The 27,998-nt window shown below is 36.5% G+C and overlaps 1 protein-coding gene across 3 annotated transcripts; it reads right to left on the reverse strand.

Moving 5' to 3' along the window:
* Nucleotides 1-336: 336 nt before the first annotated feature.
* On the reverse strand, nt 337-27,998 carry LOC116208046. 3 transcript variants are annotated; one of them, XM_031541249.1, is made up of 18 exons: nt 27,619-27,997; nt 27,226-27,284; nt 26,894-26,975; nt 26,223-26,290; nt 24,082-24,151; nt 21,412-21,493; nt 19,125-19,189; nt 9,025-10,053; nt 8,809-8,871; nt 8,676-8,722; nt 8,120-8,165; nt 7,924-8,003; nt 4,747-4,860; nt 3,869-3,950; nt 3,369-3,494; nt 2,620-2,700; nt 1,702-1,827; nt 337-897 (listed from the first exon to the last, which is right to left on the reverse strand). In XM_031541249.1, the coding sequence occupies exons 1-18, from the start codon at nt 27,937-27,939 to the stop codon at nt 832-834; spliced, it is 2,607 nt and encodes an 868-aa protein (XP_031397109.1). In that variant the 5' UTR covers nt 27,940-27,997; the 3' UTR covers nt 337-831. The 3 variants fall into 3 exon arrangements, with proteins under 3 accessions (XP_031397109.1, XP_031397110.1, XP_031397111.1); XM_031541250.1 differs by lacking the exon at nt 4,747-4,860 and having other exon boundaries at nt 27,619-27,998; XM_031541251.1 differs by lacking the exons at nt 27,226-27,284; nt 27,619-27,997 and having other exon boundaries at nt 26,890-26,974.

Here is a 27,998-nt window from a genome sequence, read left to right on the forward strand (position 1 = left end):
TACTTAGTTAAATAGTTTACGCCTTTCAATGTAGTTCAATGTCGCACAGAACGAGGATACTAGAATTGGTCGATCAAAAGCATCCTTTATGGTAAGAAGTCTTTTTAATGACATAAAAGTAGACATTTGTCACTTACAATTAATGACAAAAATTGACCTTTAACACTTCCCATGGATGGATTGTTCAGTGATCTTACAACACAGCGTGACATTAGAAATATTACATTGCAACGAATGGTGAATCATATTATCATAATTAATTACTTAGATTTTCTCTTCCCGATCATACGATACACAATTCAAGATTGACTGACTGACTGACAATAGAGCAATGGAAGACCAAAATACCGTCTACAAGTTGTAACAATTGGCAAGGGATTTCCGACTGATGAAAAGTACAGAGACCTCCGTATTAATCTACATAGCTTGATTGCTGCTCCTACACCAAAACCGAGAATCTCTGCACTGTAAACGTAGTGTTCAAGAGTACAACAGTCTAGTCCGAAGAGGATCCAACCACCTAAGGTGATGCCCTCAAAAATCTCAAATAGCTGCGGAGCATGAGGAGTTAGACAGACTTCATTTAACTTGGTCCTAAGAAAGCAAACAGGAATAATTCGCAATTTTATTACTATATTCTATCAAAGAGCAGTATCTGGCATATACAATGCAGTAATACACTGCGAGTAAAATTGATATTGATATCTTCAGCACTTCCCTTGCCTCCATTGGTTCTTTCCATCCTCCATGGTGCAGGTATATACCATTCACAAGAAATGGAAAGGTTTATGTACAAGCTTGATTCTGGGGCTTCTAAACATCATCCCGACCTTAGGCACTCCGCTCACGAACTTGAGATGTTCCAAGCTGAGAGGTTCGGTAATTTGACCTCACTTTCTGAAAGGAGCAGCAGAGATTCATGATACATGTTATAGAAACCAGAAGATGATGAAGCTCATCAGAAAAAATATCCTCCTTCCTACATTAGAACATGCAGGGTTTACAGAAAGCAGAAAAGAGATATCCAGCTCAACCATGGGTGACCTAAGTAGCTGTAGATAAAGCGTGCTTCTAAATCGATATGACTTCTGAAGAGAAACCCTTTAAACATTCAGTTTGACATTTTAATGTCTAGAGCAGCTATAAGGGTACCAGCTATCCATTAGAAACTAGAGTCAACACGACTTTATGTTCAACATTAATATTTCACTATCTCCTTGAATCTGTTTTGATATTAAAGAGAAATATCATAAAGAAAACAGCATCAAAGGATATTTCTTTTTCAGCAGCATTAAGGAGATTTACTTTCCATCTTTTTTCCTTCAAAGAAAATCACAATGAATGACTGGGAGAAACACAAACTACTAAGTCCATACACCAGTCATATATATATATATATATTTTTTTTCTCTCTTATAACTTTTTTTTCTCTTGGATGAGTCATATACCAGTCATATTACGCATGCATGATTCGTAAAAGATCATTGTCTTCCTTAAGGTTTCAGGTCTGGCAGCTATCAAAATTTTCAAATGCTCAGATCCCCCTTTCCATATCAGATAAGTTGCCCAGAAACCCCAATCCTTTAAAGAAAACCACCACTCAACATATGAAAACAAGTCTGATCAAACTAAGTTGATTTTAATTGAACTTAATTAAGTGGCATCACGAAACTTAAATAACTGTACAACCAGAATATGTACCTCTAGGAGGTTGATATAGTAGAAGTCCTCCATATGTTGCATGAGTGCACTTCCATCTCTGATGGAACGGAATATGTTTATTTCAGTTTGCAGAATCTTCTCTATGAGCTCTTTCTCACCTTTCATCTGCAGAAAAGATACGCATGTAATAATACTTTTCCATCTCATAAGTAAAATTGAGGAAGACAGAGTTCCAGATATTAAAATAAGCATGCCGAATAACGGGACTCTCAGGTCATGTTCAGTATGGTGAATGGAAAAGAACTGACTCAGAATAACATAACATATGACATAGAGAGAAAACGTGGTTGTTTTTTGTTGACTTATAAAAAAAATGATGGAATGTAATTATTAGAAAAGGACATATTAACTAAGATGATATCCAAAAAAATAAAAAAGGCATGTTCGTGTTCTCAATTTCTTGATTTAAAATTTGTTGAAGTGATGGAATGAACATTCCTGAGCTTCTTTGAAGCATTGTCCACTCCGTTAAGTTGTAAAAGAAATCTCATCCCAGTGGAATTCCCATTCTAACTCCCAAAAGTGTAGTAAAATAAAGAGATGGAGTCAGGATGAGATCTTCACTCCATTCCACTCTCCTGTATCAACTGTGACCTTAACATCACCATTCCATAAAAAGCCCACAATCTTCTGCATCTATGCATGCAGAATTATTCCATTGACTTACTGCAAGAATTTCTCAGCATCTGCACATTTGTTCTGTGATAGAAACTTTCACCCAGCCACATGTATAAGACAGCAAACACAGCCAAGACTCTCAATAGAATTATTACCACTATACTAAAAGAACAAATATATTTAACTGCAGCATATATTAAACGTTATAAAACATGCAAAACGACCTGTTTTAATACTAAGCATGCGGCACTCATTTCAGGAATCATAGAAAGAACTTACAAACTCGGAAACAAGAACATCAGGTGTGGCTTCTCCAACTAAGTCTCCTTGGTATCCATCACCCAAGAGCTCGATGTTTATCTGAACAACCATGACAACAGGCCAATCTATAAGGAGGTGCAGTGTGCCCCAAGAAATTTAGATAAACAGAACCTGGCCTCAACGACCTCTACTAATACAAATTGAATATGAATCTGCAGTTGCCTAAAATAAAAGCTGTCTGGATCGAAGCTTGTACACAAAAGCTAGGTTCAATGAAGCTGTAGAACACAAAGATTTCACGGTTTATACAACAGAATGAATTTACTAATGGGAGGATCTAATATCCTTTAGCATAGGTGAAAAAGTGAATCAGGTACTAAATACATTTCAACTTGCATAAAAGAAAAGAAATAAATTAAAATAAATAAACACGACAATGATGATAGTTTTCTTTCAGAGGGAGTTCTCATGCCATGACCTAATTATATCAAGTAGGAAACCGTATCTCATTAGAGCATTGAACTGCAGTAAATATGGCATCGTTAATTTAGGGAATCCTAAAATATTGGTTACAACTCACAAATATTCCACCATGAGAAGCTTTCTTGATTATATGTCTCCCCATGTAACCACAACCAAAAACGTCTTCCAAGGCAAAGGAATGAAACATCTTGGCCCAACACACATTCCACTAGCATTCGAAAAATTCATAAAACAAAGAAAACAAAAAACGGGCTGCTCTGAGATAGATCATTTTAACTACCCACCAGCGCATCATTTAAATCTCCAGCAGCCAAATATACAGGTTGTGCAACGTGACAATATCCCATCAAGCGTGGTACTGTTGGTATAATATCTCTATGGTTTACAACCCTCCAACTATCTTTGACTTTCTGAAAGGAAAATATGAAAGCTTTAATCAGCAACTAGTATGTTTATTGAAGTGAAAATGAGAAATAAAAATGGGGTAAGCTAGACAGTATACTCATAAAATTCACCAACAAATATTTGGAAATTCCATTAGCATCATGTTATATAGCAACTACTTTAAATTCTAAGCCCTTTCCTGTCAAGACTCATAACACGGTGAATATTATAATGCACAGAACTTAATATGCAGGTTATATAGAGCTTAACAAAAGTTAGAGAATATACTCCACGTCCTAGTCCCCCAGAAGACTATTAAAAAACATTCCACGTCAGAAAATGTCTAGACCCTAATAGACTATCTCATAATAAAGCTCTAACATATGCTGTTTTTCCTTACCTCATTGTAGAGTTCAGCAAATCTCTTGTTACCAACTCTAGGAGATCCGAAGTTATACATGGTCACAGATATCACTCCACGCCTGATATGCACAGAAAAAAGATACTTCCCTGATATTGTAACTATTGTTGATCATCAATTCAATAAGAACGAGCCATTCACTAATTAAAGGTCTCACTTAAGTTCAAGTTCCAATTAGTAAAAAACACACACTTTCAAGAACAACTCAATCGTTAACAGGATAATGATAATGATGTTAACTGATACGGTCTTACATGGGACTGCAAGAGTCACTGGTAGAAAAATTATCCATTAAGGCTTATCATCCTCCATTTTCTAAGTCTTCAAATCAAACATCATCCCTTTGTCTATATGCCGACATCTAGCAAGTATCTTCTTTAACAATTGTATCATTACCAAATGCATATTCAACCAGTCATATTACAACAGCAGAACAGAGCTCAATATGATCATAATAGGCATGTTGCAGGGATTAGCTAGAATTCCGGAGTTTAAAGCACTTGATAAGAGCATGAATTGAAAACTGGAAAGAAAGCAACCTGACTTGGCAAATACATATCCACGAGGAGTTCCACCCCTAATCATATGAATCACATAGAGGAGCTAGGAAAGCAAGTGAAGTAGATGAAATTATTCATAGCCCTTATCTCATAACTACGACACTGTTACAGCTAATACCCTCAGTATTCTAAGGTCATCAATAGCATAATCCACTTTTATAATGAATATAACATTCTACAATTTCATTGTCCAAACTAAATTTTGCTGCTAAATACATGCCTGTCAATTTGTATCTATAAACTCATTTACTGACAGTGAAACTGCAGTAATTCCATGGGGTGTAAGAGGAAGCTTACTTTGCTAATTGACTAGACGAGAGCTCCAGAGCAAGAAGAGTGGCCAGAGCACCCCCTAAACTATGACCAGTGACATACACATGCCACTTGCTCTGTGACTCACCAGCATCATCCCTGTGAGAACATAATTTACCCCCTCCTTAATAAAGAAGAAAGCAATAATTCATGATGCAGCATTTGAATAGCTTCTCTCAACATATAAAGTTGGCCTTAAGAAAGGATGAAATATAAACAGAGAAAAGAATTATCAATCAGGGGGGAAAAAAAAAAGAACCATTACAGTTGCATCAGTCTTCAATGGCCTAAGTGAGTCTCATGTTGGCTCGCCAACACCATTTCTCTTAATTCCATTTGAAAATAAACTTTCCTGAGATATCCGTTTTCGCTATTTTTGGTTAATCTGATGAGATTATGCCCTCCCAAGTGGGACTGACATGGAGTTAGATGCTTTGTAGGCAAAAAAAGGAAAAACGGAGACCAATCACAACTGCCATATAATGTGTTGGCGGAGTGAGTATAACTAGTACCATCAGAAGCCTCTGGAAAATCTATACTGTCAAATGAATGTACCATAGACCCAACTTAAGTGTGGCCTGAAATTCAAACTAATTCCCCACAGAACTTATAGAACTGTTGTCTTCACCATAACCAGGTGCAGAGCAGGAGAAAATGAAGGTGGCTAGCGCCAGTTCATTCTCGATTCACTTGTTAGGGATAGAGTAATTCATACTGAACCCTGACCTAGAAATTGAGCTTGGCTTGCACTTGAATATCTAATTTCAATTTGGACTTGCTTGCACTTGATGACCTTGTAACAAAGTCAGCTGTGTGTGCTAGCGTAGGCCCAACTATGGCTGAACCAATTTGAAATTGGGGCCCATTGTTGGGAATGTTTAATTATTTAGGGTTATCATTTTCTTTTCAGTATGTAAACTTTATAATAATAAGTAGAATGAAAAGCCACAGCTAGAGAACATCTCGGCTAGTTTCTCAGAACTTCTGAAATCGTTTCTGCAGTGAGTTCGACACTAAAACCTTGGGACAATTACAATATTTCCTGGATATTGAAGTTACCAGGGCAAAGTCAGGTATTTTCCTATTTCAGACAAAGTATGTTCTCGACTTCTTAACTGAGACAGGAACTTCAGGGTTGAAGCCGCTTGATACTCCCATGCATCCTAACACAAAGCTTGTAGCTGATCAAAGAGAATTGCCGAAAGATGCTGGAATGTACAAGAGGCTAGTTGGGACATTGACTAATTTGATAATTACTAGACCTGTATTTGTTTTTGCCATCAGTGCAGACAGTTTGTTTCAGGATCCAACGCGGACAGTCACCAGGAAGCTGTCGTGCGTATTTTATGGTATCTTAAAGGCACTCCGGGTCAAGGCCTATCATATTAAGGTCATTGTCGCACTCCAAAGAGTTTTACCAATGCGAATTGGGCTGGATCTCCATTACAGGATATTGCATTTTCATTGGTGGTAATTCCGTTTCTTGGAAGAGTAGAAAGCAGTCTGTAGTGGTGAGGTCCATTGCAGAGTCCAAATATAGAAAGCAATCCGTAGTGTTGGTATCTTAAAGGCACTCTGGGTCAAGGCCTATTGTATTAAGGTCATTGTCACACTCGCATACAGAGTTTTACTGATGCGGATTGGGCTGGATCCCCACTACAGGATATTGCATTGGTGGTAAAAAGTAGCGTTTGGTTTCGGAATATAATTCTACTCCACTCCATTCTTCCCTCAATTCAACAACATAATCATTACATTTTTTTATCTTTTTCTCCCATTTAATAATAATTCTCACACCTACTTTTTTCAAATGATTAATACAATTAATTTTTTAATAATAAATTCTCCATCTACTTTTACATTCATACATATAAACATGCATTTTTTTTGTCTTTTTCTCCCATTTGATAATAAATTCACATCCATTTTTTTCTAAATATTATTGCACCAATTTTATAATAATAAATTCTCCCATCTACTATTATCTATTTTCTCTCTAGCAGCTGGAGTGGAGTGGAATTGGATTCCAACTCCAAAACCAAACAGACGTGAATGGAAGAGTAGAATGCAAACTATAGGGGTGAGGTCCAGTGCAGAGTCCGAATATAGAGCCATGGCCCCTACTACTTGTAAGTTGATATGGTTGAAGAATATATTGAAGGAGCTTGGTGTTTAACACTCTCAGTCAATGAAGTTGATGTATGACAATAAGGCAGCCATCTACATTGCATCTAATCCAATATTTCACAAAATTGGCACATCAAAGTTGACTGCCATTTCATTCGTGAGAAGATCGTGGAAAATACAACAAAGAGTGTTCATGTTGCACCTGGAAGTCAGCGACTATTGATGTGGCATCTGAAAATCAGCTCACTCATCAAAGTTGACTGCCATTTCATTCGTGAGAAGCTCATGGAAAATACAACAAAGACTGTTCATGTTGCATCTGAAAGTCAGCGACTATTCATGTGGCATCTGAAATTAGCTCACTCATTTGTTCACTAAGTCTGTGAGGGGTAGTGAGGTTGATTTTATTTGTAACAAGCTAGGAACATATGATATATATGCTCCAACTTAAGGAGTAGCGTTGGGAATGTTCAATTGTTTATGGTATCTTTTATTAAGGGGTATTTATCTTTTCAGTATGTAAACTCTAATATATAATAAATAGAATGAAAAGCCACAGCAGAGGACATGTTGCAGTTTCTCAAAATTTCTCGTTCTTACCCACTCTCTATTAACACCCATAGAGTTCTTTCAAAATACAACTGAAACCAAGAACGAATTACTAAAGCGAAAATCAGACCTCTTCCAGAAAACCCACTTTTTCTTGTTGGTTAGGTCAGCCCAGAATAATGAAAACAATGTGCTCTCATCTAGAAATGCCAAGTCGAGTTTCCTTTTTTCAATTTCTCTATCCTTGCAGCTTTACCATAAGAATCATTTGCCCTCATCTATTGTGTTGACTCAGTATTAGGATTTCATTCATGATAATGATACCTGGTAGTATAAGAAATGAACTGTGCTTATCGTTTCTGTTTATGGATATAATATCGCTGAAATAATAAAATGTATATCTCATGCCAATAAACAAAGATAGAGTAGATTTCAACATAACACAGCCACGTATACATGACTGAAGATCACATAAATACAACTTACCTGAAACCTATGGCCAATTTGAGGAGTGATATAATTCTTATTCTGACTGAGTCATACGCACTTAGAAACCCACTATGCACCTGGAACAACAAAGAAGTTTAAAAAGGGATTACTGAAAAAAGCACATGATTGCTTGCCGTCCTGTAGTACCCCAAAATGCCTTGGAACATGTTACATGTAAGATAAAATTGCATACTTGAACTTCTTGCTTGAAATCTCCTCCAATTCTTTCAGGGTTCAACCTATAGAAGCAAGACACAAGAATTAAGGTAATCAATAACAAGAGTGGCTTTATACACCTCCTATCCAAAGTTAACAGAAAACAACTTATAAAAACAAGTCTACAGCTTCAAGCAAAGAGATTCTAAAAGTGGGTCAGCCCATCCTGCAACATAACTGACAACCAGAGATCAATTTAAAGCTCATTATAGTCACATTGGTAAACATTTATGCTTCTAGACAGGTATACAGAGCTTTCCCATGGTATTTCCCTGACGTGGACCATAACTATGGCAGTACTGAGGAGTTTAACAACAAAAGAACTATTGAGTACAATTTCCACAATCAAACATACCAGAAATCATACAACACTGTAAATCCTCTAAGTTGTAGCAAGAATATTTCACGAAGGAATATATCAAACTGCAAAAATAAATGATACATACTCGGAGAGCAAACATTCATTTAAACAAATAATAGTACACGAGGATCTGCCAAAAAAGCCTTTATAAAAGTTTGATTTATCGTAGTACCCAGCAGGAGCAAGCATCAGATCGGTCCGCAAATCCTTCCACCTTGACTGAAATGGGCAAAACAGGTTATGCTACTTAATTCTAGATATAAATAACACACTTCAACAGAAAGAGTACTTCTAAATCTGCATACTTGCTCTGTCCCCCTGAAAGCAACAACTAATCTTCTCCTTGCAATATCTCGCCAAATTGCCACCTGAAACTTTCTTTAGCTCAGAAAAAGATGACACAAACCACCAGCCAGAAAATGATAATTCATGTTTCATTGGCTCAACTTTTCGTTTCCTTGGAGGAAAGTTCCATTAAGTATTCTAAAGAACCAGATCCACTAAGAATATAGAGAAATTACCTGTGTATCAGTGGAGGCATTATCAAGAAAGCAAATTTTCTCAAATTCAGATTTAATGAAACTGGGATGGCCTAAAGAAGTGGCAAGCATCGCCCATGCTTCCATGGCACTTTCTGCAGTAGAGAAGAGGGCTCTCATCTCCTCTGCTTTTTTCTCATCCAAAGATAAGGTGTCCTCCAAGCTAACAAGCTCCTCGCTCTTAAGATAGGTTGAGATACCATCTTGCTTTCTGGATTCGTCTTTTCCTAGTAACTTCCCATCCTTGTTTAACTCAGATACTGTTGCAGTCAAAACCATCAGAGCTCCCAAAACAGAATCAGTTTGCCGTAGCAGATCCTGTGTCACCTTCTTTATCTCAGGAATTGATGATTGTATCGCACTAATTGAAAGAGAGCCACTCTCTTTATTACTATCAGTTTCTTGACCTTCAGGACTTGCAAGTCCAGATTCAACATAACTTGCTTCTGCAATATTTCTTGACTGCAAACCTATTTTATTTAATAGATCAATTCCATCCCACTTTACTTTCTCCGGGGCAGGGAGTCCAAGTTTGTGAACAATTCTCTGATTTATAACATTACTTAAATCCTTCCAGAATTTTTTATCAGATTGAGTAGTTTCTCCAACTTGTATTTCTGCTCTAGGTCCATGTCCATTTTCTAGACCATTTTTATTGAGTGAAGCCTCACCCTTATTTTTCTCTTCATTTGTGATTTGGTCATTGAAAGAGCGTGACAAACTAACATTGATATCTGAATTTATCTCAGAAGCAACAATAGAATCAATAGATTTGTCCTCAATGACATACTTGTCACTGCTGGCACTCTTTTCCTTCTGAAGGTATGTTCCATTAAAGGACTTCAATTGCCCAAAAGCATATTCAACAAACTGCCGCGCTGGCACAGTCTCAGATCCGACAATCGACTTCAAAGCAGCTCCAAAACCATTTTGCCGAAAAAATTCTGAAACAAATGGAAGCCTCCACCACTTCTTCTCATCTTCGATTTCGTCAAAACTTTTGTATCTTACCTAAAATTATGGGCAAAAGGTTTCATCACCTTGAAATCACATCCAAAACTGATTGACTGGCAGGCTTAAGTAAAGCAGGAACAACTGTTACAAACAGTAAGTCATATATAAAGATTCCTGACATAGTGAACCACGCCCAAACTGTTAAATTCCTGAAAAAGTGAACCATACCCATGTTGTTCATTGATTTCACACTGCCTTATAACCTAAATATGAACGCATCTTGATTGTAAACTGCAGTCCAAATTACTAAAACTTGCCAAATGCCTTCTAAAACAAAAAGAAGCTAGATGCTCGAAAACCCAATTTCCTGAACAACAGAGATCTCTTTTTCAAATTCTTTCCTTCAATAATATGAGAAAGAAACCCAAACGGGATATACCCGAAACCCCACTTTATGAAAGATCAACATTAAAATGGGAATACAAGCCACATTAGAAAATTAAGAACATGAAATTGACATGCAAATTATCGACATGATGATGTGTTGCCTTATAAATCCTTGTTCTAGATTTAAAAATCAACTTGTTAAAAGTGGCTTATATAACTTAATAAACTATCATCAAAATGCATTCTTCCTGATGAGTTCCCACTTATTCTACTTAACAAATTCACAGAAAACCTTTGTCTTAAAAAAAACCAGGAAAGGCAACTTACCTGTATTTTGGTTCATCTTTTGCCTTGTGCACAACCCAATTTAATCAATAAATATTGAATCATGAGAACCCAAAAGAGGTATTGTAAGTCAGATGAATCTTTAAATATAAGTACTAGTGCAGTTTGTCAAATAACCTAGGCACCCTGAAGAAGCTAAAATCTGCTCCTACTATGAAACAAATATGACCAGTGTTTGCTTGAGAAAAGAGAGGCAAGGATGAAAAGTTGCAGATTTTACTCCAAAATTAATTATGAACTCACCCTACCAATCTGATATTCAAATCAATAGTAAGTCTCAGTCTCATACTTGCACCTAATAACAGGGAACACTCACCAGCTCATCATTATGCAATTTCTCTAGAAACCTTAAATTTTTTAGAGTGCTATATTAATAGAAGTAATAACAATGATAATTAATAGTAGTAGCAGTATTAGTAGTAACGGCAATAATGGTGGTAGTAGCAGTACCAGTAGGCAATTGCCCTTTATGTGAAGTTCAAGAAGAACGGCAAACAAGTATTCTAGTGTACAATGCTTCAATTGATTGAAGCCAACCTGATTACTTCACAGATGCAGGGCCCTTACTTTAATCGGGTCATATCACCATGCACTTGTCTAGCGTGCCTTGCTTTAACTCAGCATGCAGGGACACAAGTTCTTGTCGGTGATTAAGTTCCAGCCATATCAAAAGACCAATCAAGAAATTAATATATGCAGTACAACATGCTAATTTGGATTATACCAATATTATACAACCCATCCCAAGAATCAGCTAATCCATAGCCCAAGACTTGTCATACCCAGGTTGGGCTTAGATTTAAAGGTGCGGATTACAGGCTTACATAAGCTCAACCTAGGTTGTTGACAAAGCGCGGATCACGGTTTCTTGAATCTAAATCCGAATTTAGAATCGAATGAAGTAAAACACGTTTAAACCCTAGCGATATACTGAAAACAAAAAGTTACGATAAACTCAAAGTATTATTAAGCAATAGGTATTTCTGAGATACCTCCCACAAGGAGGTGAATAGCACATATATATATATATATATATATAGGAAAAGACACCTCCTTTGACTTTAAAATAGGAAAGTGACAACTAAACTCTTCTAAATAACTTTCCTAAAATAGAACAAGGAATCAATATGGAATTGAAAACTTAAGACTCTTGGCTCAAGCTAATATAAGAAATAATATCTAATTAAGAGAAACTATATTATAGCAATATTCACTTCTCCTAGCTGCTGGAGTCACCCCCACTTATGGAAAACTCGTCCTTGAGCTTGTGTTAAAATCAGGATATAATGGCTCCTTCGAATCATAGTAAGGAAAAATATTTGCCATATTGAATGTACGTGAAATACCCATGGACTTGGGAAGATCTATAACATAAGCATTGTCATTTTATCTTTTTCAACACCTTATATGGATCATACTTTTTCGACTTCAACTTGTTATAACTTCCAACTAAAAATCTTTCTTTCCTAAGGAACATTATCACCATATCCCCTTCTGAAGAGTCATTCCTTGCAATGCTTGTAGGCGACCTTCTTATACTTTGCACTCATAGCTTCCAACTTTTGCCGAACTTGTTGCTGCATTGATTGCACCTCCTTCGCCATACTTTCAGCTGCAACATTGCCTTTGCAAGTCTTTGGTAGCTTGATCAAATCGATAGCATGCCTTGGAACCTTTTGATAAACTATCGAGAAAGGAGATCTCCCAGTTGCACTATGAACTACATTATTGTAGGCAAATTCAGCTTGAGCAATAGCGAAGTCCCATTGCTTTGGTTTTTCTCCATAATTGCTACGAGCCATATTTGCAAAGGTCTTATTCATCGATTCCGTTTGACCATCTGTGTGAATTGTACTACTAAACCTTAATGAGGCGTCAAACATTCACCATAAGGTAAGCCAAAAATGGCTAAGGAACCTGGTGTTTCGATTTGAAACAATGGACCTAGGAACACCGTGCAAACGAACCACCTCTTTGAAAAATAATCTCGCCACCCTTGGAGCATTGTGGTTTTTCAACATGGTATGAAGTGTGCTATCTTCGAGAATCTATTGATAACAACAAAGATGGAATCCATACCCCCACTGAATACAAGATAACCCCAATATGAAATCCATTGACAAATCCTTTCATACATCTTCAAGTACCAGCAACAATGATAGAGACCAATATTTTGTGTCTGTCATTTAGAAGTCTGACATATATGGCACCTCCGCACGAACTTCACAATATAGCGACGCAATTTTGGCCAATAAAACCTCTCCAAACAGCAGCTAAGGTCTGGTCTCGTCCAACATGTGCAGTTAATCCTCCACTGTGTAAATCCCTAATCAGTTTTTCTCGAAGGGATGAACGAGGAATGCAAAGTTAATTACCTCGCATCCAAAATCCCTCATGGATGTGAAATTCCCCAGCTGCCTGGCGATTTGGTACCTTGTACCAAGCTTCGGCAAAATCCTCACCATCCACGTATTGCTCCTTCAACTCTTCAAACTCGATAAGCTCGCTTCTCAACATCATCAGCAATGCTGCATGCCCGCTTAACGCATCAGCAATCTTGTTTTGCACCACTAATTTGTGCACTAGTTTAAAAGGGAACTTTTGAAGAAACGTAGTCCACCGAGCATACATGTTACTGCCGATCTGCTTTTGACTATTCAAATACTTCAGTGCTTGTTGATCAGAGTGCAAAACGACCTCCAAATAATGCTCACAATGTTTCAAGACGCGGAAAATAGCATAGAACTCTCTGTCAAAGGTAGACCAACTTCGACGGGCATCATTAAACTTCTCACTAAAATATGCGACCAGTCGTTTCTCTTCTGATAGTACAGTTCCAATGCCAATACCACTCCCATACTTCATATAATTTCTCAAAACTAGGCAATGCTAGAACTGGGACTAAGCATAACTTCTCCATGATCAATGCAAAACTAGCTTCTGCTTCTTCTCCCCAATTAAACCTCCCCTTCTTCAAGCACTCGGTGATTGGGGCCATGATCGTGCTGAAGCCGCGTATGAACCGCCTATAAAATGTAGCTAGGCCATGTAAACTTCTAATTTCTCCAACCGTTTTTAAAATAAGTCAGTTTCTAATTACACGGACCTTCTCATCATCAACCCAAATGCCTTCCGAGCTTACTATATACCCAAGGAATAACAAGTCCGGTATCATAAAATTGCACTTCTTAAAGTTGATAATCAACTTATTCCTCCGCAGCACAATCAACACCTTATATAGATGCTTGAGATGGTCATTAGTCGATTTGCTATATATCAAAATATCATCGAAATAAACAACTACAAACCAACCAATAAAAGGTTTGGGAACCTGTTCATCAAACACATAAAGGTACTGTGGGCATTCAACAACCCGAATGGCATTACCAACCACTCATAAAGTCCATCTCTAATTTTGAACATGGTATTCCACTCATCTCCTGAATGAATTCGAATCCGGTGGTACCCACTCCAAAGATCAATCTTGGAGAACACCACCGCTTTATATATTGATTCAGCATATTATCGAACCTTGGAATGAGAAACATGTACCCCACCGTAATCTTGTTGATTGCTCTGCTATTGACATGTATACGCCAGCTCCCATCTTTCTTCGATGTCAATAATACAAGCACAGTACAAGGACTCAAACTCTCCCGAATATTATATTTTCGTAGCAACTCCTCTACTTTCTCCTATAGTATAGCACTCTCATGTTGACTCATGCGATAATGGGGAAGATTAGGTAAACTTGCTCCAGATATCAAGTCGATTTGGTATTGAATATATCTCATTGAAAGCAACCCATTTGGCAACTGCTCAGGGGTGATCTCTTCAAATTCAGCAAGTAGGGGCTTCACCTCCTCTAGCACCTCCACGATTTGCTTCTTTGATGGTAAATAATTCACAATCAACACATGCAAATCCTTTAACTCTTTAAAATCAGTCTCAATCTCCCGATAAGAACGAGTCTCTATAAAAAAAACACTTCACCCTCCACTTTCGGGACAGCTTTGGATTTAGGTTTTTCTGATAAGGGCATTAGGATGTAACGCACCCTTTTCTTTATGAGCTTATACACATTCTCTTTGTCGAGATGCTTTGCATCGATCTCATACTGTCAAGGTCTCCCAAACAATAGATGACAAGCTTCCATATCCATAACATCACAGTACACCTCATCTCAATATTTGCCAATGGAGAAAGGAACCTTGCATCGTTCAACCACTTAGATATCACTCACTGACTTTATCTAACCAAATTGAATAAGGATTTGGGTGTTTCTCAACAGGCAACCAGAGTTTCTCAACCACAACTCCTCCTATAATATTCTCGACTTCAGCTATCAATAATTAAGTTGAAAGTGCAAGACTGAATGTTGCACCTCGTATGAAATAACTTATTTCGTTGGGTTTGATCCTCTTGTTTAGGGGTAAGCATCAACTTTCGAATCATGGACGTCTACTCATAGTCATCATCACTGTTGTATTATTCTTCTTCCTCTTCCTCAGGATCACAAAACACATCTTCAACATCTTCCTCCTGCACCGCCAAAGCAATAGCCTTTCGCCGAGGACAATCACTCGATCGATGACCCGACTGGTTGCACTTGAAGCACTTTGTCGTGAATTGCTTGGCAAGAGAGTTTTGGTTCCTTGGAGCTCCAAATCTCTGTTGCCGACTTCTTACTAGTTGATTTATCGAAAATTCCTTAATCTTACTTGTTTAATCCGAGCTGTTTAGTAACTCGGCTTCTTTCCGGAGAGGTTTGTAATAATTTTACACAAACTCCTGCGGTATGAATTTTCCTTGTTTTGCATCATCTCAGCCTTGAAAGCTAAACTTTGAGCATCACCCACCGTTGCTACGATCTGCACTCCAACCTCATCTCGGCTAGTTGGTTTTAAACCTTCCACATACCTAGCAACTTGTTGGCTCTCTAATTTGTTTAATGCATTACACTCCGCCAACCTAAAGAATTCGATTGTGTAATCATGGACGGACCTCAGCCCTTGTACGCATCTCTGATATTTCATAAACAAATATTGCTCATAATTTGGAGGAACAAATCTAGCCCTCAATATTCGCCTCATGCATTCCCAAGTTTGGATGGGTTGCTTCCCTGCACGTCATCAGTTCTCTTGCACACAATCCCACCAAGCAGATGCTCCTCCCTTTAATCAGTATGCCGCCAGCTTTACGTGCTTCTCCTCGGGAAGCTTAGTGTATTCGAAGAACCAATTGACTTTTGATAGCCAATCCAAGAATTCCTCGATGTCCAAGCATCCGATGAAAACAGGAATATCGACCTTCAAACGAAAGTCTCTATCATCCTGGCGATTTGCTTTATTCCCTCGTTGATGAGCAAATCGATTGCATGCAACTCCACTCTCCTCATCTGAATCTTCATAATATCGAATCCTACAAGGGACACGTTGAACAACATGTGGCTCACAAGGAAGAACTCATTGTGCCTGACCGCCATCTCCCGCATTCTGATCAGCATGCAAGTTTAGAGCGCCAAGCATGATACGTAACTCCTCAAACATCTGGTCTAATTTTTGCTCCAACCTCTGCTCGAGAGTCCGTTCCATCCTTTCGATCCTCTGCTCCAGTGCTTGAATCACTTCCACCTCCTGCTCTTTGGCATTAGGATGGTTGTAAATCGCTTCGTTCGTCATGATCAGGTTTAGTTAAAACCTGCTATGATACCGACTGATATAGCACGAATCACAATTTCTCAACGCCTAAATCCAAATTTAGACTCGAAAGGTGTAAAACACGTTTAAACCCTAGCGATATGTTGAAAACAAAGTGTTATGACAAACTCAAAGTATTATTAAACAATAGATTTTTCTGAGATATCCTCCTATAATGAAGTGAATAGCATATATATATATATATATATATATAAAGGGGAAAAGCACCTCCCTTTACTCTAAAATAGAAAAGTGACAACTAAATTCTTCTAGATAAATTTCCTAAAATGGGAAAAGGAATCAATATGGAATTGGAAACTTAATAGTGTATGTGGTTTTTGAGTTGAGATTTTAACTCAACTCAACTCACCTCAACTCAATTTTGAAGAATAAAAAAAGACAAAATAATTATTACAAATATTGAAAAATTTATGGATGTGTGAGAATATATATATGTTTGTATATAGAGATATAAAGGAGATAGGGAATTTATAAAAAGAAAAAAAAAACAAAACAAAACAGTAATGTTTGTAATGTTGAATTTGTGGAAGAATAGAGTTTGAGTTGAGTATAGTAAAATTTTAATCCCAAAACCAAACAAACTATAAGACTTTTGGCTCAAGCTAACATAGGAAATAATATCTAATTAAGAGAAATTATATTATAGCAATATTCACTTCTCACAACAGCTAGAGTATTCTAAAATATGGGTCGTCATTTTGAGCTAGACTCCTCATCAGTTGTGCACAAAAATTGGCAGCATCTTGATGGTTGCCAATGATCAATACATAAATATGTGCGTATATACATATATACACACTTTTGGAAGAAGCCTCAAAATGTAAACAATGTAATTCCTTAAGCATTCTGGATCTCATCAAATTCAGTAACAATTGTACAGCAAACCCTTAAACAAAATCAGCAGTATGAAAGTCCACAAGTAAGGAACAATGAAACTTTTCCCAACTGTAACAACAGGAACATTTGCCAATATCTTTCCGACATTTACAACTTAGCATTTTGCTTATGGTTAAATCTATCCCGAGACTGAACTAAGAGGAAAGATTGTCATCTTTCTCTAAGTGACATAACATGTGGTTTATTAATAGCCATTCTATATAATAAAGAAAGAAACTATGCAACTGATGAAAACGGATAATATGTAGTTGGAACCCACTCTAAGGATGTGTTTGTTTATAACTTAATTAAATAAGTGTTTAAAAGTTAATTACAAGTTAGTTACATGGAAAAATGAATAGGAGAGAAAGAGAAAGATGAAAGATAATGGTCTTAGCTACTTAATGATTGAGTCAAAAACCACTGGAAAAAATTTTGACTTAATGAAATAAGTCATTTTTCACTTAGTGGTGCTCCCAACCTCTTACAAAACATTCTCTCACCCTTATAATTCCAACTCTCTTCCTATACGTTTCTTTTTTTAACTAATTAAGTGCTTAATTTTTAAGCACTTAATTCATCACATGCCCCCTAAGTTTATTATGTTTATTAAAGGATACTTGAATCCAAATTTTAGACAAATACAAACACCCTCTATTTCAAATATACTACACTCATGTAAATTTTCAAAAGGACACAGATACTTCATGTCTGATCCCAACCTAGGTTGTCTGACCTAAGGCTTGAATCAGCATTGACTCGGCAGTCTACACTGGTTGCTGTCAGCTCTGATGGGCCAGGCAAGGGGTGTCAGTGTCTCTCTAAAAATTCGCAAGGGATGTTAGTGTGTTTGACCTACATAAGTTTTAATTGAAAACTTGAAAACTAGGGAGTGCATGTCTCCTTTAGCAAACTTATAGGTGATATAAGCATAAATGACCCAAAAGTTAATCACTGATCACTTAAAAAATATGAATTAAGTACTCTGAAATTATTGCTCTTGCTTCCCCAGATCCAGAGATGAAATTGTAAGACACTATAAGAATAATTGAACAAAAATCTCTATGAGCAACAAACATAATTTGCAGGTTGTGGTTGTTGCAGTGACAAACAAACATAAATAGCATTACAGTTGCTTTGGTTAGGAGTTTGGGTGCCATAGGGGAGGCGAGGGACAGATGCATTTTTTGCTTCACATGAAGGGACAAAATGATTTGATAGATGATTGCCATACAGCGATAAGGCGCTGCCAATTTTTTTGTTCATAAACAATGTTGAGCTTATGCAATAGCCTGTAATCGGCACCTTTAACTCCAAGCCTACCTGGGTTTGGCCAACACTGAGCTTTAGATTAGTTGATTCTTGGGAAGGGTTGTACGGGTACAATCCGAATTAGCATGTTATAGAGCATATTTCAATCTGTTGATTGGCCTTTTTCATAAGGCAGGAACTTAATCATTGAAAAGAACTTGTGTGCCCACATGCTGAGTTGAAGGAAGGTATAGTAGACAAGGTGGATGGTGATATTTCAAGTTTACAGTAGGGCACCCACATCTCCTTCCCTCCATCCCTCCCCCCCGCTCTCTCTCTCTCTCTCTCTCCCCTTTACTTTGATGATCAAGAAAACTTTTTGCCCTTCAATTTCTTTTGCTTGGGTCATAGGTAATCAACCCCAAGCATTTATTCAGAAATGTCTTCAATGCACTCAGCAGTAACTTTCAAAACTTGTGGATGGCATACAAATTTTACACTTTCTTTCCATAAATGATATTTCAATTGAAAATCTACATACAAACTTACCTCCAACTGTAGCTTTCCTCCACCACCCATTCCTTCCAATTCCACCACCAGCTCATGCAGATTTCCTAGCAAAACGCAAGCTTTTCATACCCATATGATGCCATTCTTTGGTGATGCCATTCTTTCTATTATGTCGACATGTTATTTTGCAAATGCATCGATGTTATTACTATGACGAAATTTAAGCAAAATCACTAACTGCTATAAATGGAAAGCATTAGAAATCTTTAGAGATTGGATGCGGTTTCTAATTCATGATCTGGCATGAACAGAATAAAAACCTCATTTTCGACTATATGAAAATTTTATATGAAAGCCTTTTCATTTGCTTCTCTTCGATCAAAGTTTGGTCTTCTAAAACGTGTCATTCTTTTAACCAACATCTGCTGATCCAATCACAATTAACAAGAGATCAATCCCCTTGTCCCTCATTCTTCAAGAATTAGAAAGATCCTTTTCAAGTTTGAAATTGTCCATTCGAAAAATGGGTTCTTTTACTTTATTTTTATTTATATACATTTTTTAATTATTTTTTCCTCTATTTTCTTTTCTTTTTCTAATTTCCTCCTATATTTTATTTCCATTTTTTTCCCATCAATTCGACATTATTTAATTCCTACATGTTTGATCCACTAGAGCCTGACCCATTTTCTCACTGGACAAAGGTGCGACATAAATCAAACTGATTTTTCGATCAAAAGTACTATACTTAGTGAGAAAAATAATGATTGCTGAAGTTACAAAACAATTTTGTATATTTCATCAATTCATTTCAACCGTCTTTTCTTATTTTTATTTTTCCTAAAGATCTTATATCTTCTTTTATGTAAAAAACAATAACTTATTTATTATTGTCAAAAGTGAACAGTTAGAAGGAAAAAAGAGTCCCCATTGGGAATGAGAAGAGAAAATGTACTGAAAACAGGGTATATTTTCAGGTCAGTGTTTGACAATTTATCTGTCGTGAAAAAAGCTTCTCGAATTCCCAGTTGAAAAGAGACTTCACTAATGTAAAGGCCCAAATATTTCTGCTAATACGCCTTTTTGGTACAAAAGAACATTTCTTTGGATCTGCAATGAAAACTTCTCATCTCCTACAGTTGGATGTGAAAGACATATATTTATTATATTTATTACATTTTTTCAATATCCCCATTCATTTTTGTTCAGCTATATTTTATTCTTAATAAGATAGGAAGTTAGATTGAAAGGTCTCAAAAATGCTCAACAGTAAAATGCTAGGAAAAGGCCACACATGAAGATTTTTTGTTGCCACTTGAAAAAGTAGAAGTCTGACTCAATAATAGTAGGATCTAGCAGCGGAATGAAATTTATAACCTATGAATATCTATCTGTCTATTCAATAATGAAAAAAAAAATATTATTCTTGGTTTATCCAAAATTAGTTATTTCTGATTTACCAGCTGTTGCCACCTTTTCAAAGTGCAATTAAAAGTCAATATACGGCTGAATGAACAAGATATTGAAGGAGGCCAAAAAAAAAAGATATTGAGGAATTTTCCACATGTAAAATCATAATTATTAGTATGGGCTCTTTCCACATAGAATGGGAATCCTTCATTACAATAGAAGCATCCCAGGTGTAATGAAGGAGGAACTTTCTTTCCGAAAAGATAAGGGTACTTCCGAGGTGTGTATTCTTTTTCATGCAATAGTTCCCACACTAGACACCAAATCATACTTAATAACGGATTTCATTTAAGTTAATATAACCAGTTATCATTACTTGAAACAAAATAAATGTTGCTTAAATATTCCACTTTCAATCATCAGAATTGGCATCCTGTGAGAATTCTTCATCATTATTGCTCTGCTATTTTAATATTGATAATTTAATTAAATGGGAGAGAGGGAAAGAGAGAGGGTGCAAAGGGTAACATATGTGAGTGAAAGAAAGAGGAACGTGTATTGATTGGCTGGGCATTTATAACAATTTTGCCATCATAACCTCAGAAATAGAGAGTTGATGCACTGCGGTAATGTTGAAAAGTGAAGATAAGGCCAAAAGAGGAGCTCATCACGTCGTAATATGCATATGCTGCATTACGAAATTTCCTTCAGAAATCTCACCATCGAGTGAAAGAAATAGAGGACAGAGTATTGATTGGCTGGGCATTTATAATAATTTTGCCATCATAACCTCAGAAACAGAGAGAGTTGATGCACTGTGGTAATGTTGAAAAGTGAAGATGAGGCCAAAAGAGGAGCTCATCATATGTCGTAATATGCACATGATGCATTAAGAAATTTCCTTTAGAAATCTCACCATCACAAAGAAGCTCGAGACCAATGCCCACATTCCCCATGCGTTTATGGGGAGTCACAAGGTTTGCATCCCAAGCAGCGACCTAAAATGTAATGTAAACACAAAGAATGTGACAACTTTGATCCACTTGGCTTTAGTCTATCACTCCAATGATTTGCCAATCTACTTCATAAATGAGAATTTAGATTTATCACTTAAATTGTGATCTTTCAAATTCACAGGTGATGTGAACTAAAAGGGAAGATAATGACATTAACAGTAGAGGAAGCTATCCCAAGCATAACAAGAAGCTTTAACTCGACCAAGGACTTCAGCATACAACAAAGCATCCATAATCTATCTGTAATAGATATGGTAAAGTAGAATTGTTAAATTTATTGTGCATCAATGACACTTTTTTATTATCAATAAACAAATGATTAATTTAATGTGCATATAAAACAAACATTTGTTTATGCATTTTCAACCACTGCAGTCAATAAATCACAAAAAATAGATAAACTTCCAACTTGCGCTCCAAAAAGTAAAATTTCATGAGTTATATAATCAAAATGACAAGTGCAGTCAACTAATTCAATATTGAGATACAAATCCACCCAGCCTCGAAGGAAAAAATTTAAAATGTTATGCTATTTATTTAAGATATTTTTAGTCAATTTACATACAAGAACAAAAAAAAAACATAAATTCACTATTAAAATTATAATGATTTCTATAATTGGTGAATATGAACTTAAACATGTAATGTATCTTCGCCAAGACTTCATCCACAGTGAATCGCATCATGAAGAATCTCTGTGTGAAATTTCAAAAATACTGATGAGGTAATTATTAAGACACTATAAATAATTTCAAGATAGAATAACATTAAAAAATTGTAAATAAGATCAAGTATTTCATTTGCAGTACATGAGAAACCTGCTTGACCACAAAAGATGAGCGAAATGTGTCCTGTTGTCCATAAATTAATGGATCCACTCCTCTTTTCTGGTCTATACGTAATTTTGTAAAAGAAGCCAAGTTAATTGTGCATTGGGAGAATATAAATAAGGTAAACTGATTGCAGCAACAATCAATATAAAAATAATAGACGTTTATACAATTCAAAAGTTCTGTGCACAATATGCCCTTGGTTTTAAAATTCCAAGAAGATACACCCACATACTATATGTTTCAGTAGTAACATGGAAACAATTGTATCAAAGGTATTCTCAATACCTTAATATGTCTACAGACATTAAATTTGAAAACATATATTTTTATTGCATATATATATTAAAATTATGCAATAAGACGTATCCATAACTATGAATCTATATATTTTTCAAGCATTTCTAAATAGAGCTTGTGTATAAATAAGCATAAATACATATAACTTAAACATTTACATTTTGAAGAAAAAATTTATTAATCCCGAAAAGTAATTATGTAATAATCCCATGCAAATGACTGTACTATTGTACAACTAAGACACGCACAGCAACATATTGACAATTGGTCAAAAGGTGACACAGCAGGCAAGGCATCGACAAAATAGCAATGGAAATAAATAATCGGCTAAATCCTAATACCAATCTTTTTGGGATTTATTTGACAGGAGGGCTCTCAAGTTTTGGGGCTGAGTAAAATCCAAGACGATGTGCAAAAGCAGCTGACCCGTTCAGATACAATGCTTGATCAATAGAGAATTCAACCAAAATATGAAAAGCGGAGAGAATTTTTGGCACAACAAATCTACTGTTTATGAATTTTCTAAGATTTCCTTTGGAAGAATACTCCAATGCATTTTTCTCTCACATCTTCCATGACAAATGAGAGAAGCATGGGCATTGCATCTTACTGGAGATTTGTCAGACTAACATAAACCAAACGCCAAAGTTCAGCCATCAGACTTCACTATCCCATGGGTACAGCTGATCTACCATCCAAAAATGCCATCTTACTCAATGGGTAATATCTGGTCTCTGCATTTTCATGTACAGAAAAATGCCTAAAGAAATCACTGGCTCAGGTTGATGTCATCGATATTTTTTCTGAGTAGAAGGGAATTTTGGTAGAAAGGCCACAGAAGATTCATTCCTGACTCCCTTTCAGGAATCTGTAAAGACTAGAGAAAAGATGATGCAAGGTATCATCTTGTTAATTATCATTTCAAAGGCCCTAGGCAGGTCAGCTGATACGTTTGTCCTTGATGTTCTTTTTTCTAGATTTTGGGTTGGCTTGACCCTCAACAGAGCAATATATATCAACCCATGCAACAAAAAGGTCTTGATGTCTCATTTCCTTCTGTCTGTGACTGAGAGAGAAAGAGATGTTAAACAGGGATTGGCATCAAAATTAATAAGGGCAAAGAGTAGCAACTTTAATTTTAGAAATTCAGGTTTGAGTAACCCTTGATCTTACTTTTCCAAACAAAGACACTTGATATCTAAATATTTAGCAAAGTAGACAATTATGACTAGAGTAACGTTAAAAGAAAAAAGGAAAAAGAAAAGGTGAAACTATCAATACAACTATTCAAGAGCCAATTCATAAATGAAGTCCTCCCCAGACATTTCAATATGCCAGCCATCATTCTCAAATAATGATAAATTTCAATTGTTGATTGAAGGAGAGGAAGTAAAGCAATTCCAACTCCTCAAAAGTACAAACGACATGGTAAGGCATAACCTGAAGAGTTTTGGTTGGTGGAAGCTTAATGTTGAAAGTGAAATTCTCATTCCAGGTTGGCTCCTTTGTCCTACAAAAGATTTCAAATAGAAGAAAGTTAAAGTAAGTAATCCATGAATCCTGGGCAAAGAGTCTTTTCAATTTGCATCATGACATATTTTATATTCTGAGGAAGCAATGACAGATTTGATTGGTAAAGAGAATATCTTATATTTGTTATAGCAAAATCCTAATCGCAGCACCATCAAATAACACAGAAAAATCACTCCTGTCCAACTTGCAGGAGTAAAAATGATATCAATTAATCACATAGGGCTATTGAAGCACCAAAAAGAAACTGAATAAGGACGCGACTACACTAATTATGGTGTATGCAAAATATTTAATATTTATATTATTAAAAATTAAATTAAATTAAATTAAATTTATATTTTAAAAATAATAATAATAATAATAATAAAGGAAGAAGAAGAAAGAAAGATCCCCCTACAACTATTTCCTGCATGGTCCAGATAAGGTAATAACTTCATCTACCCTCTATACAATTCAAGTTCTTATGCCTGCAGCTCTGAGAGGGATGCCACATAAGAAAAATTATCACTTATAGGCCCCAATCAGTTGACCCAGCACTTTGTGTGAGAATTCTTGGTCAGTTATATTGCCTTGTGCACTTACTATAAGATTTTCTTTTCCTTTTTTGGCCACCACTTACTATAAGATGATTGACATATCAGATTAAGAATTAGTTTTAATTCTGGGAAAACTTTAAATTGGAGGATTAGATTGATTTGGTAGCAATATAAAACAGAATAAAATGAAGAGAAAAAGTAAGCATGACAGAGCAAGAAGGATCAACAGCTCGAGGTAGGAGTAACAGAGGAAGATAAGAGGGAAAGTGGAAAAGAATAGAAATATGTTTGGGTTGGGGGTTGGGGGGGCGGGGGCAGGCCGGTGTGGAGAATGAGAGACCGATCAATGCAAGTTCAAGCTTCTGGATTATATCTGGCATGTCTTGAGTTTATTATCTACAGTTTATTGAAGTTCTTGGTTTGGTGAGGGGCTGACTATGAGAATTCAAAGGAATCCAACTGGATATCTAACATGCTCAGAAGAATTCTAAGGGTTCTACTTTTCATTAAACAGGGTAATTACGCATCCATGTACGGAGTTTGAGCCTGACTTTAAAGAATTTATTATATCTTTTAGCTTATTAGTGTGAACTCGTGTAATTGAGATTATAGATATTCAACCGGTACAGCCGCCTAGACTTGGGTTTTGTTATCAAGTGTATAGGAAATTTAGGTACATTGTAATCTTATTTTTAAGGGATTAAATTGGTATAATTTGTAATTGGACATTATTATATCATTAGGCGCGAGGGTTTCAGATTTATAAGATTGGTGGGGCACATATTTCGGCCTCTTCTAGAGCCCGCCTTTCGATGTAACACCATGTTTCGACATTATTGATGATAATCTAGTTTAAGAATTTTAGTGAGATCACTAGAAATCAGGGCACAGCGAGTAGTTGCAAATAACTGCACAAAGAAGCCGACAATCAATTGCTGTTGGGTAGGTGTTCCAACTCTAAATGAACTCTGGAGAAAATGAAGAATGATTAACTTTTGAGGAGCCAAAAACAGACCAATACATGGCCAAGAGCAAATTACAAAACAGGAATAGGCAGCTATGCTCCAAAACGAAAGCCAATTAGAGAGGGTTATCTCTATGAAAATAGAGTTATTAAGGCGTTTAATCCAAGCTAGTCATAGATTTGTAATTGAATTTGGTAGTTTATAGTTTAATTGTAGGTCGTTAACATTCTATTTTATTTTAGTAGAAGGTCAGAGTTTTTCATGTCTTTAGGTGAGTTTTTAGTCTCTTTTAGAAGAATGAATCTACTACTTCATTTCCTAACTTCCCCTTTGTGGATTTTAAACAGGATAGACTCAAAAAAAAGTAGTGCAAATTGCATATCAATGGATAAACAGTGAGTATTAATACTGCATACTAGCGAATCCGATCATTCCATGGTGTTGGATTCTTTTGAATTTTGTTTGGACAAGAAGAAAAGTACGGGGGGAGAGAGAGAGGGGCAAAGAAAGAGAGAGAAACTCCTGTGTAATATGCGGAAATACTTACCCCCATTTAACCTTGCTCTTAACAATTTGACCGTCCATTTGCATGACCACATATGGATCACTAGTTCCCTGCAATACATTTATAAGACATTGAAAGGGCAATATAAGGTGTGTTTGGATTTTAAATTTTTTTAACTCAACTCAACTCAACCCCACTTATCTTCAATTCAACAACACAATTATTACTTAATCATTACTTTATTTCAACTATTCATTACATTTTCACACTTTTTCTCATAATTCAACATCACAATCATTACTTAATTATTACTTTATCTCAACTATTCATTACTTTTTCATACTTTTTCACATAATTCAATAATACAATCATTACAAACTAATTAAAACCAAAACTCAACTCAACTCAACTCTAAATCCAAACACATTCATAATGACTTTGAGTAAATGATTCTCCCTCTTGGTGTTTAGTGCCAACTGCCAAGATAAGTATTTCTGCCTTATGGGTTCCTAACCATTACAACAAGGACTACTAAGATATATAGTTCAAATACTAAAAACATTCCAGTTCTAGTTCCAGAGCGCAGGCAAGTCGTCCACTAGGATATGCACCGTTATGCTACACTCATTTCCGAAACAGAGGATGTGGAAGCATAAAAGTAAACTTAAGTAATCATCCCCATGCAGAAATAAACAAAAAGAAGTAGTACCAACCCATGGATCCATGGCAGGTAAATCGATACCCTTTTTCAGCTTTATCAGTAACTGACCATCATATATTTCACGGACAAAGGACCTGCAGAGTAAAGACAAATTACAACTTATATCGAAATTCTACCACTAACCAATGTGCGTCGTTGTAACTTGTCACACAGATACTAGAGATTTCAGCTGCCATTCATCCAATGATGCAAACATGCATGTAATTAATCTAAAATGAATCTTCTGCAAAGACAATAGATGTGCAAAAACAATTCAGCTGACTATCCTGAAAGATCGTTTGTTATTTTTTTTTCTTTAGTCAATTTCAGAAAATAAGCACATACTCCGAGAGATACACTGTCTTGCAACCAGCAGCATCGCCTTCGTGCCTTCCGATGTTCTCCTGATCACCAACAACACCAACAGAACAATGTTAACAGCTTAAGACTGAAGCCACTCTCCCCCACCCTCTTCAAATATGTCCTCCATATTGAAGAATCCAATCACAAAAGCAAAATAGCAGCCACCCCAATCTGATTGCTGGTTAGACACAAAGGTTTCCTTATTCTGATCATAGAAGACAATATACTTCAGCTAATTTCTAGCTCGAGTCACTCACTCGGCAATCACATCCACAAGACTACGTTCGCTTGACAAATTACAACTTTAAACTGTGGCAATTAAACCAAAAAGCATCAACGATTTCATGGAAGCCAAAGACAGTGAGAGGAGATTACGGGCGGAGTGGTGTAGGCTTCAAACGAGAAACCAGCAAGGATAACCGCGAGATTGATATCGAAGGGCGGGCGCTCAACTTGCTCCCTGGATTCGACCGCCTCGATTTCGGTGTTTGCCATTGAAAGGCAGCGTAACGAGCTCCTCGCATCCCTGAGTCTGCTGATTCTACCAACAGTCAACAAATTGACCTTGATGGAGAACGAACCCGGCAACCTCCAAAGGAGCCTGAGGCTTCTCAAACGGCGGCGGCCGGGCGGGAGCGGCGGTAGGCGGCTGTACGCTTGGAGGCTCGCTGCGGAAAGTTGCATCGGGGAAGCCATGACGAATTCCCGACAAGCTTGGAGAAAGTGCGTTTGAAAATGACAAAATGGACAATTTG

Source organism: Punica granatum, chromosome 5 (assembly GCF_007655135.1).
Source record: "Punica granatum isolate Tunisia-2019 chromosome 5, ASM765513v2, whole genome shotgun sequence".
Lineage (NCBI taxonomy): Eukaryota > Viridiplantae > Streptophyta > Magnoliopsida > Myrtales > Lythraceae > Punica > Punica granatum.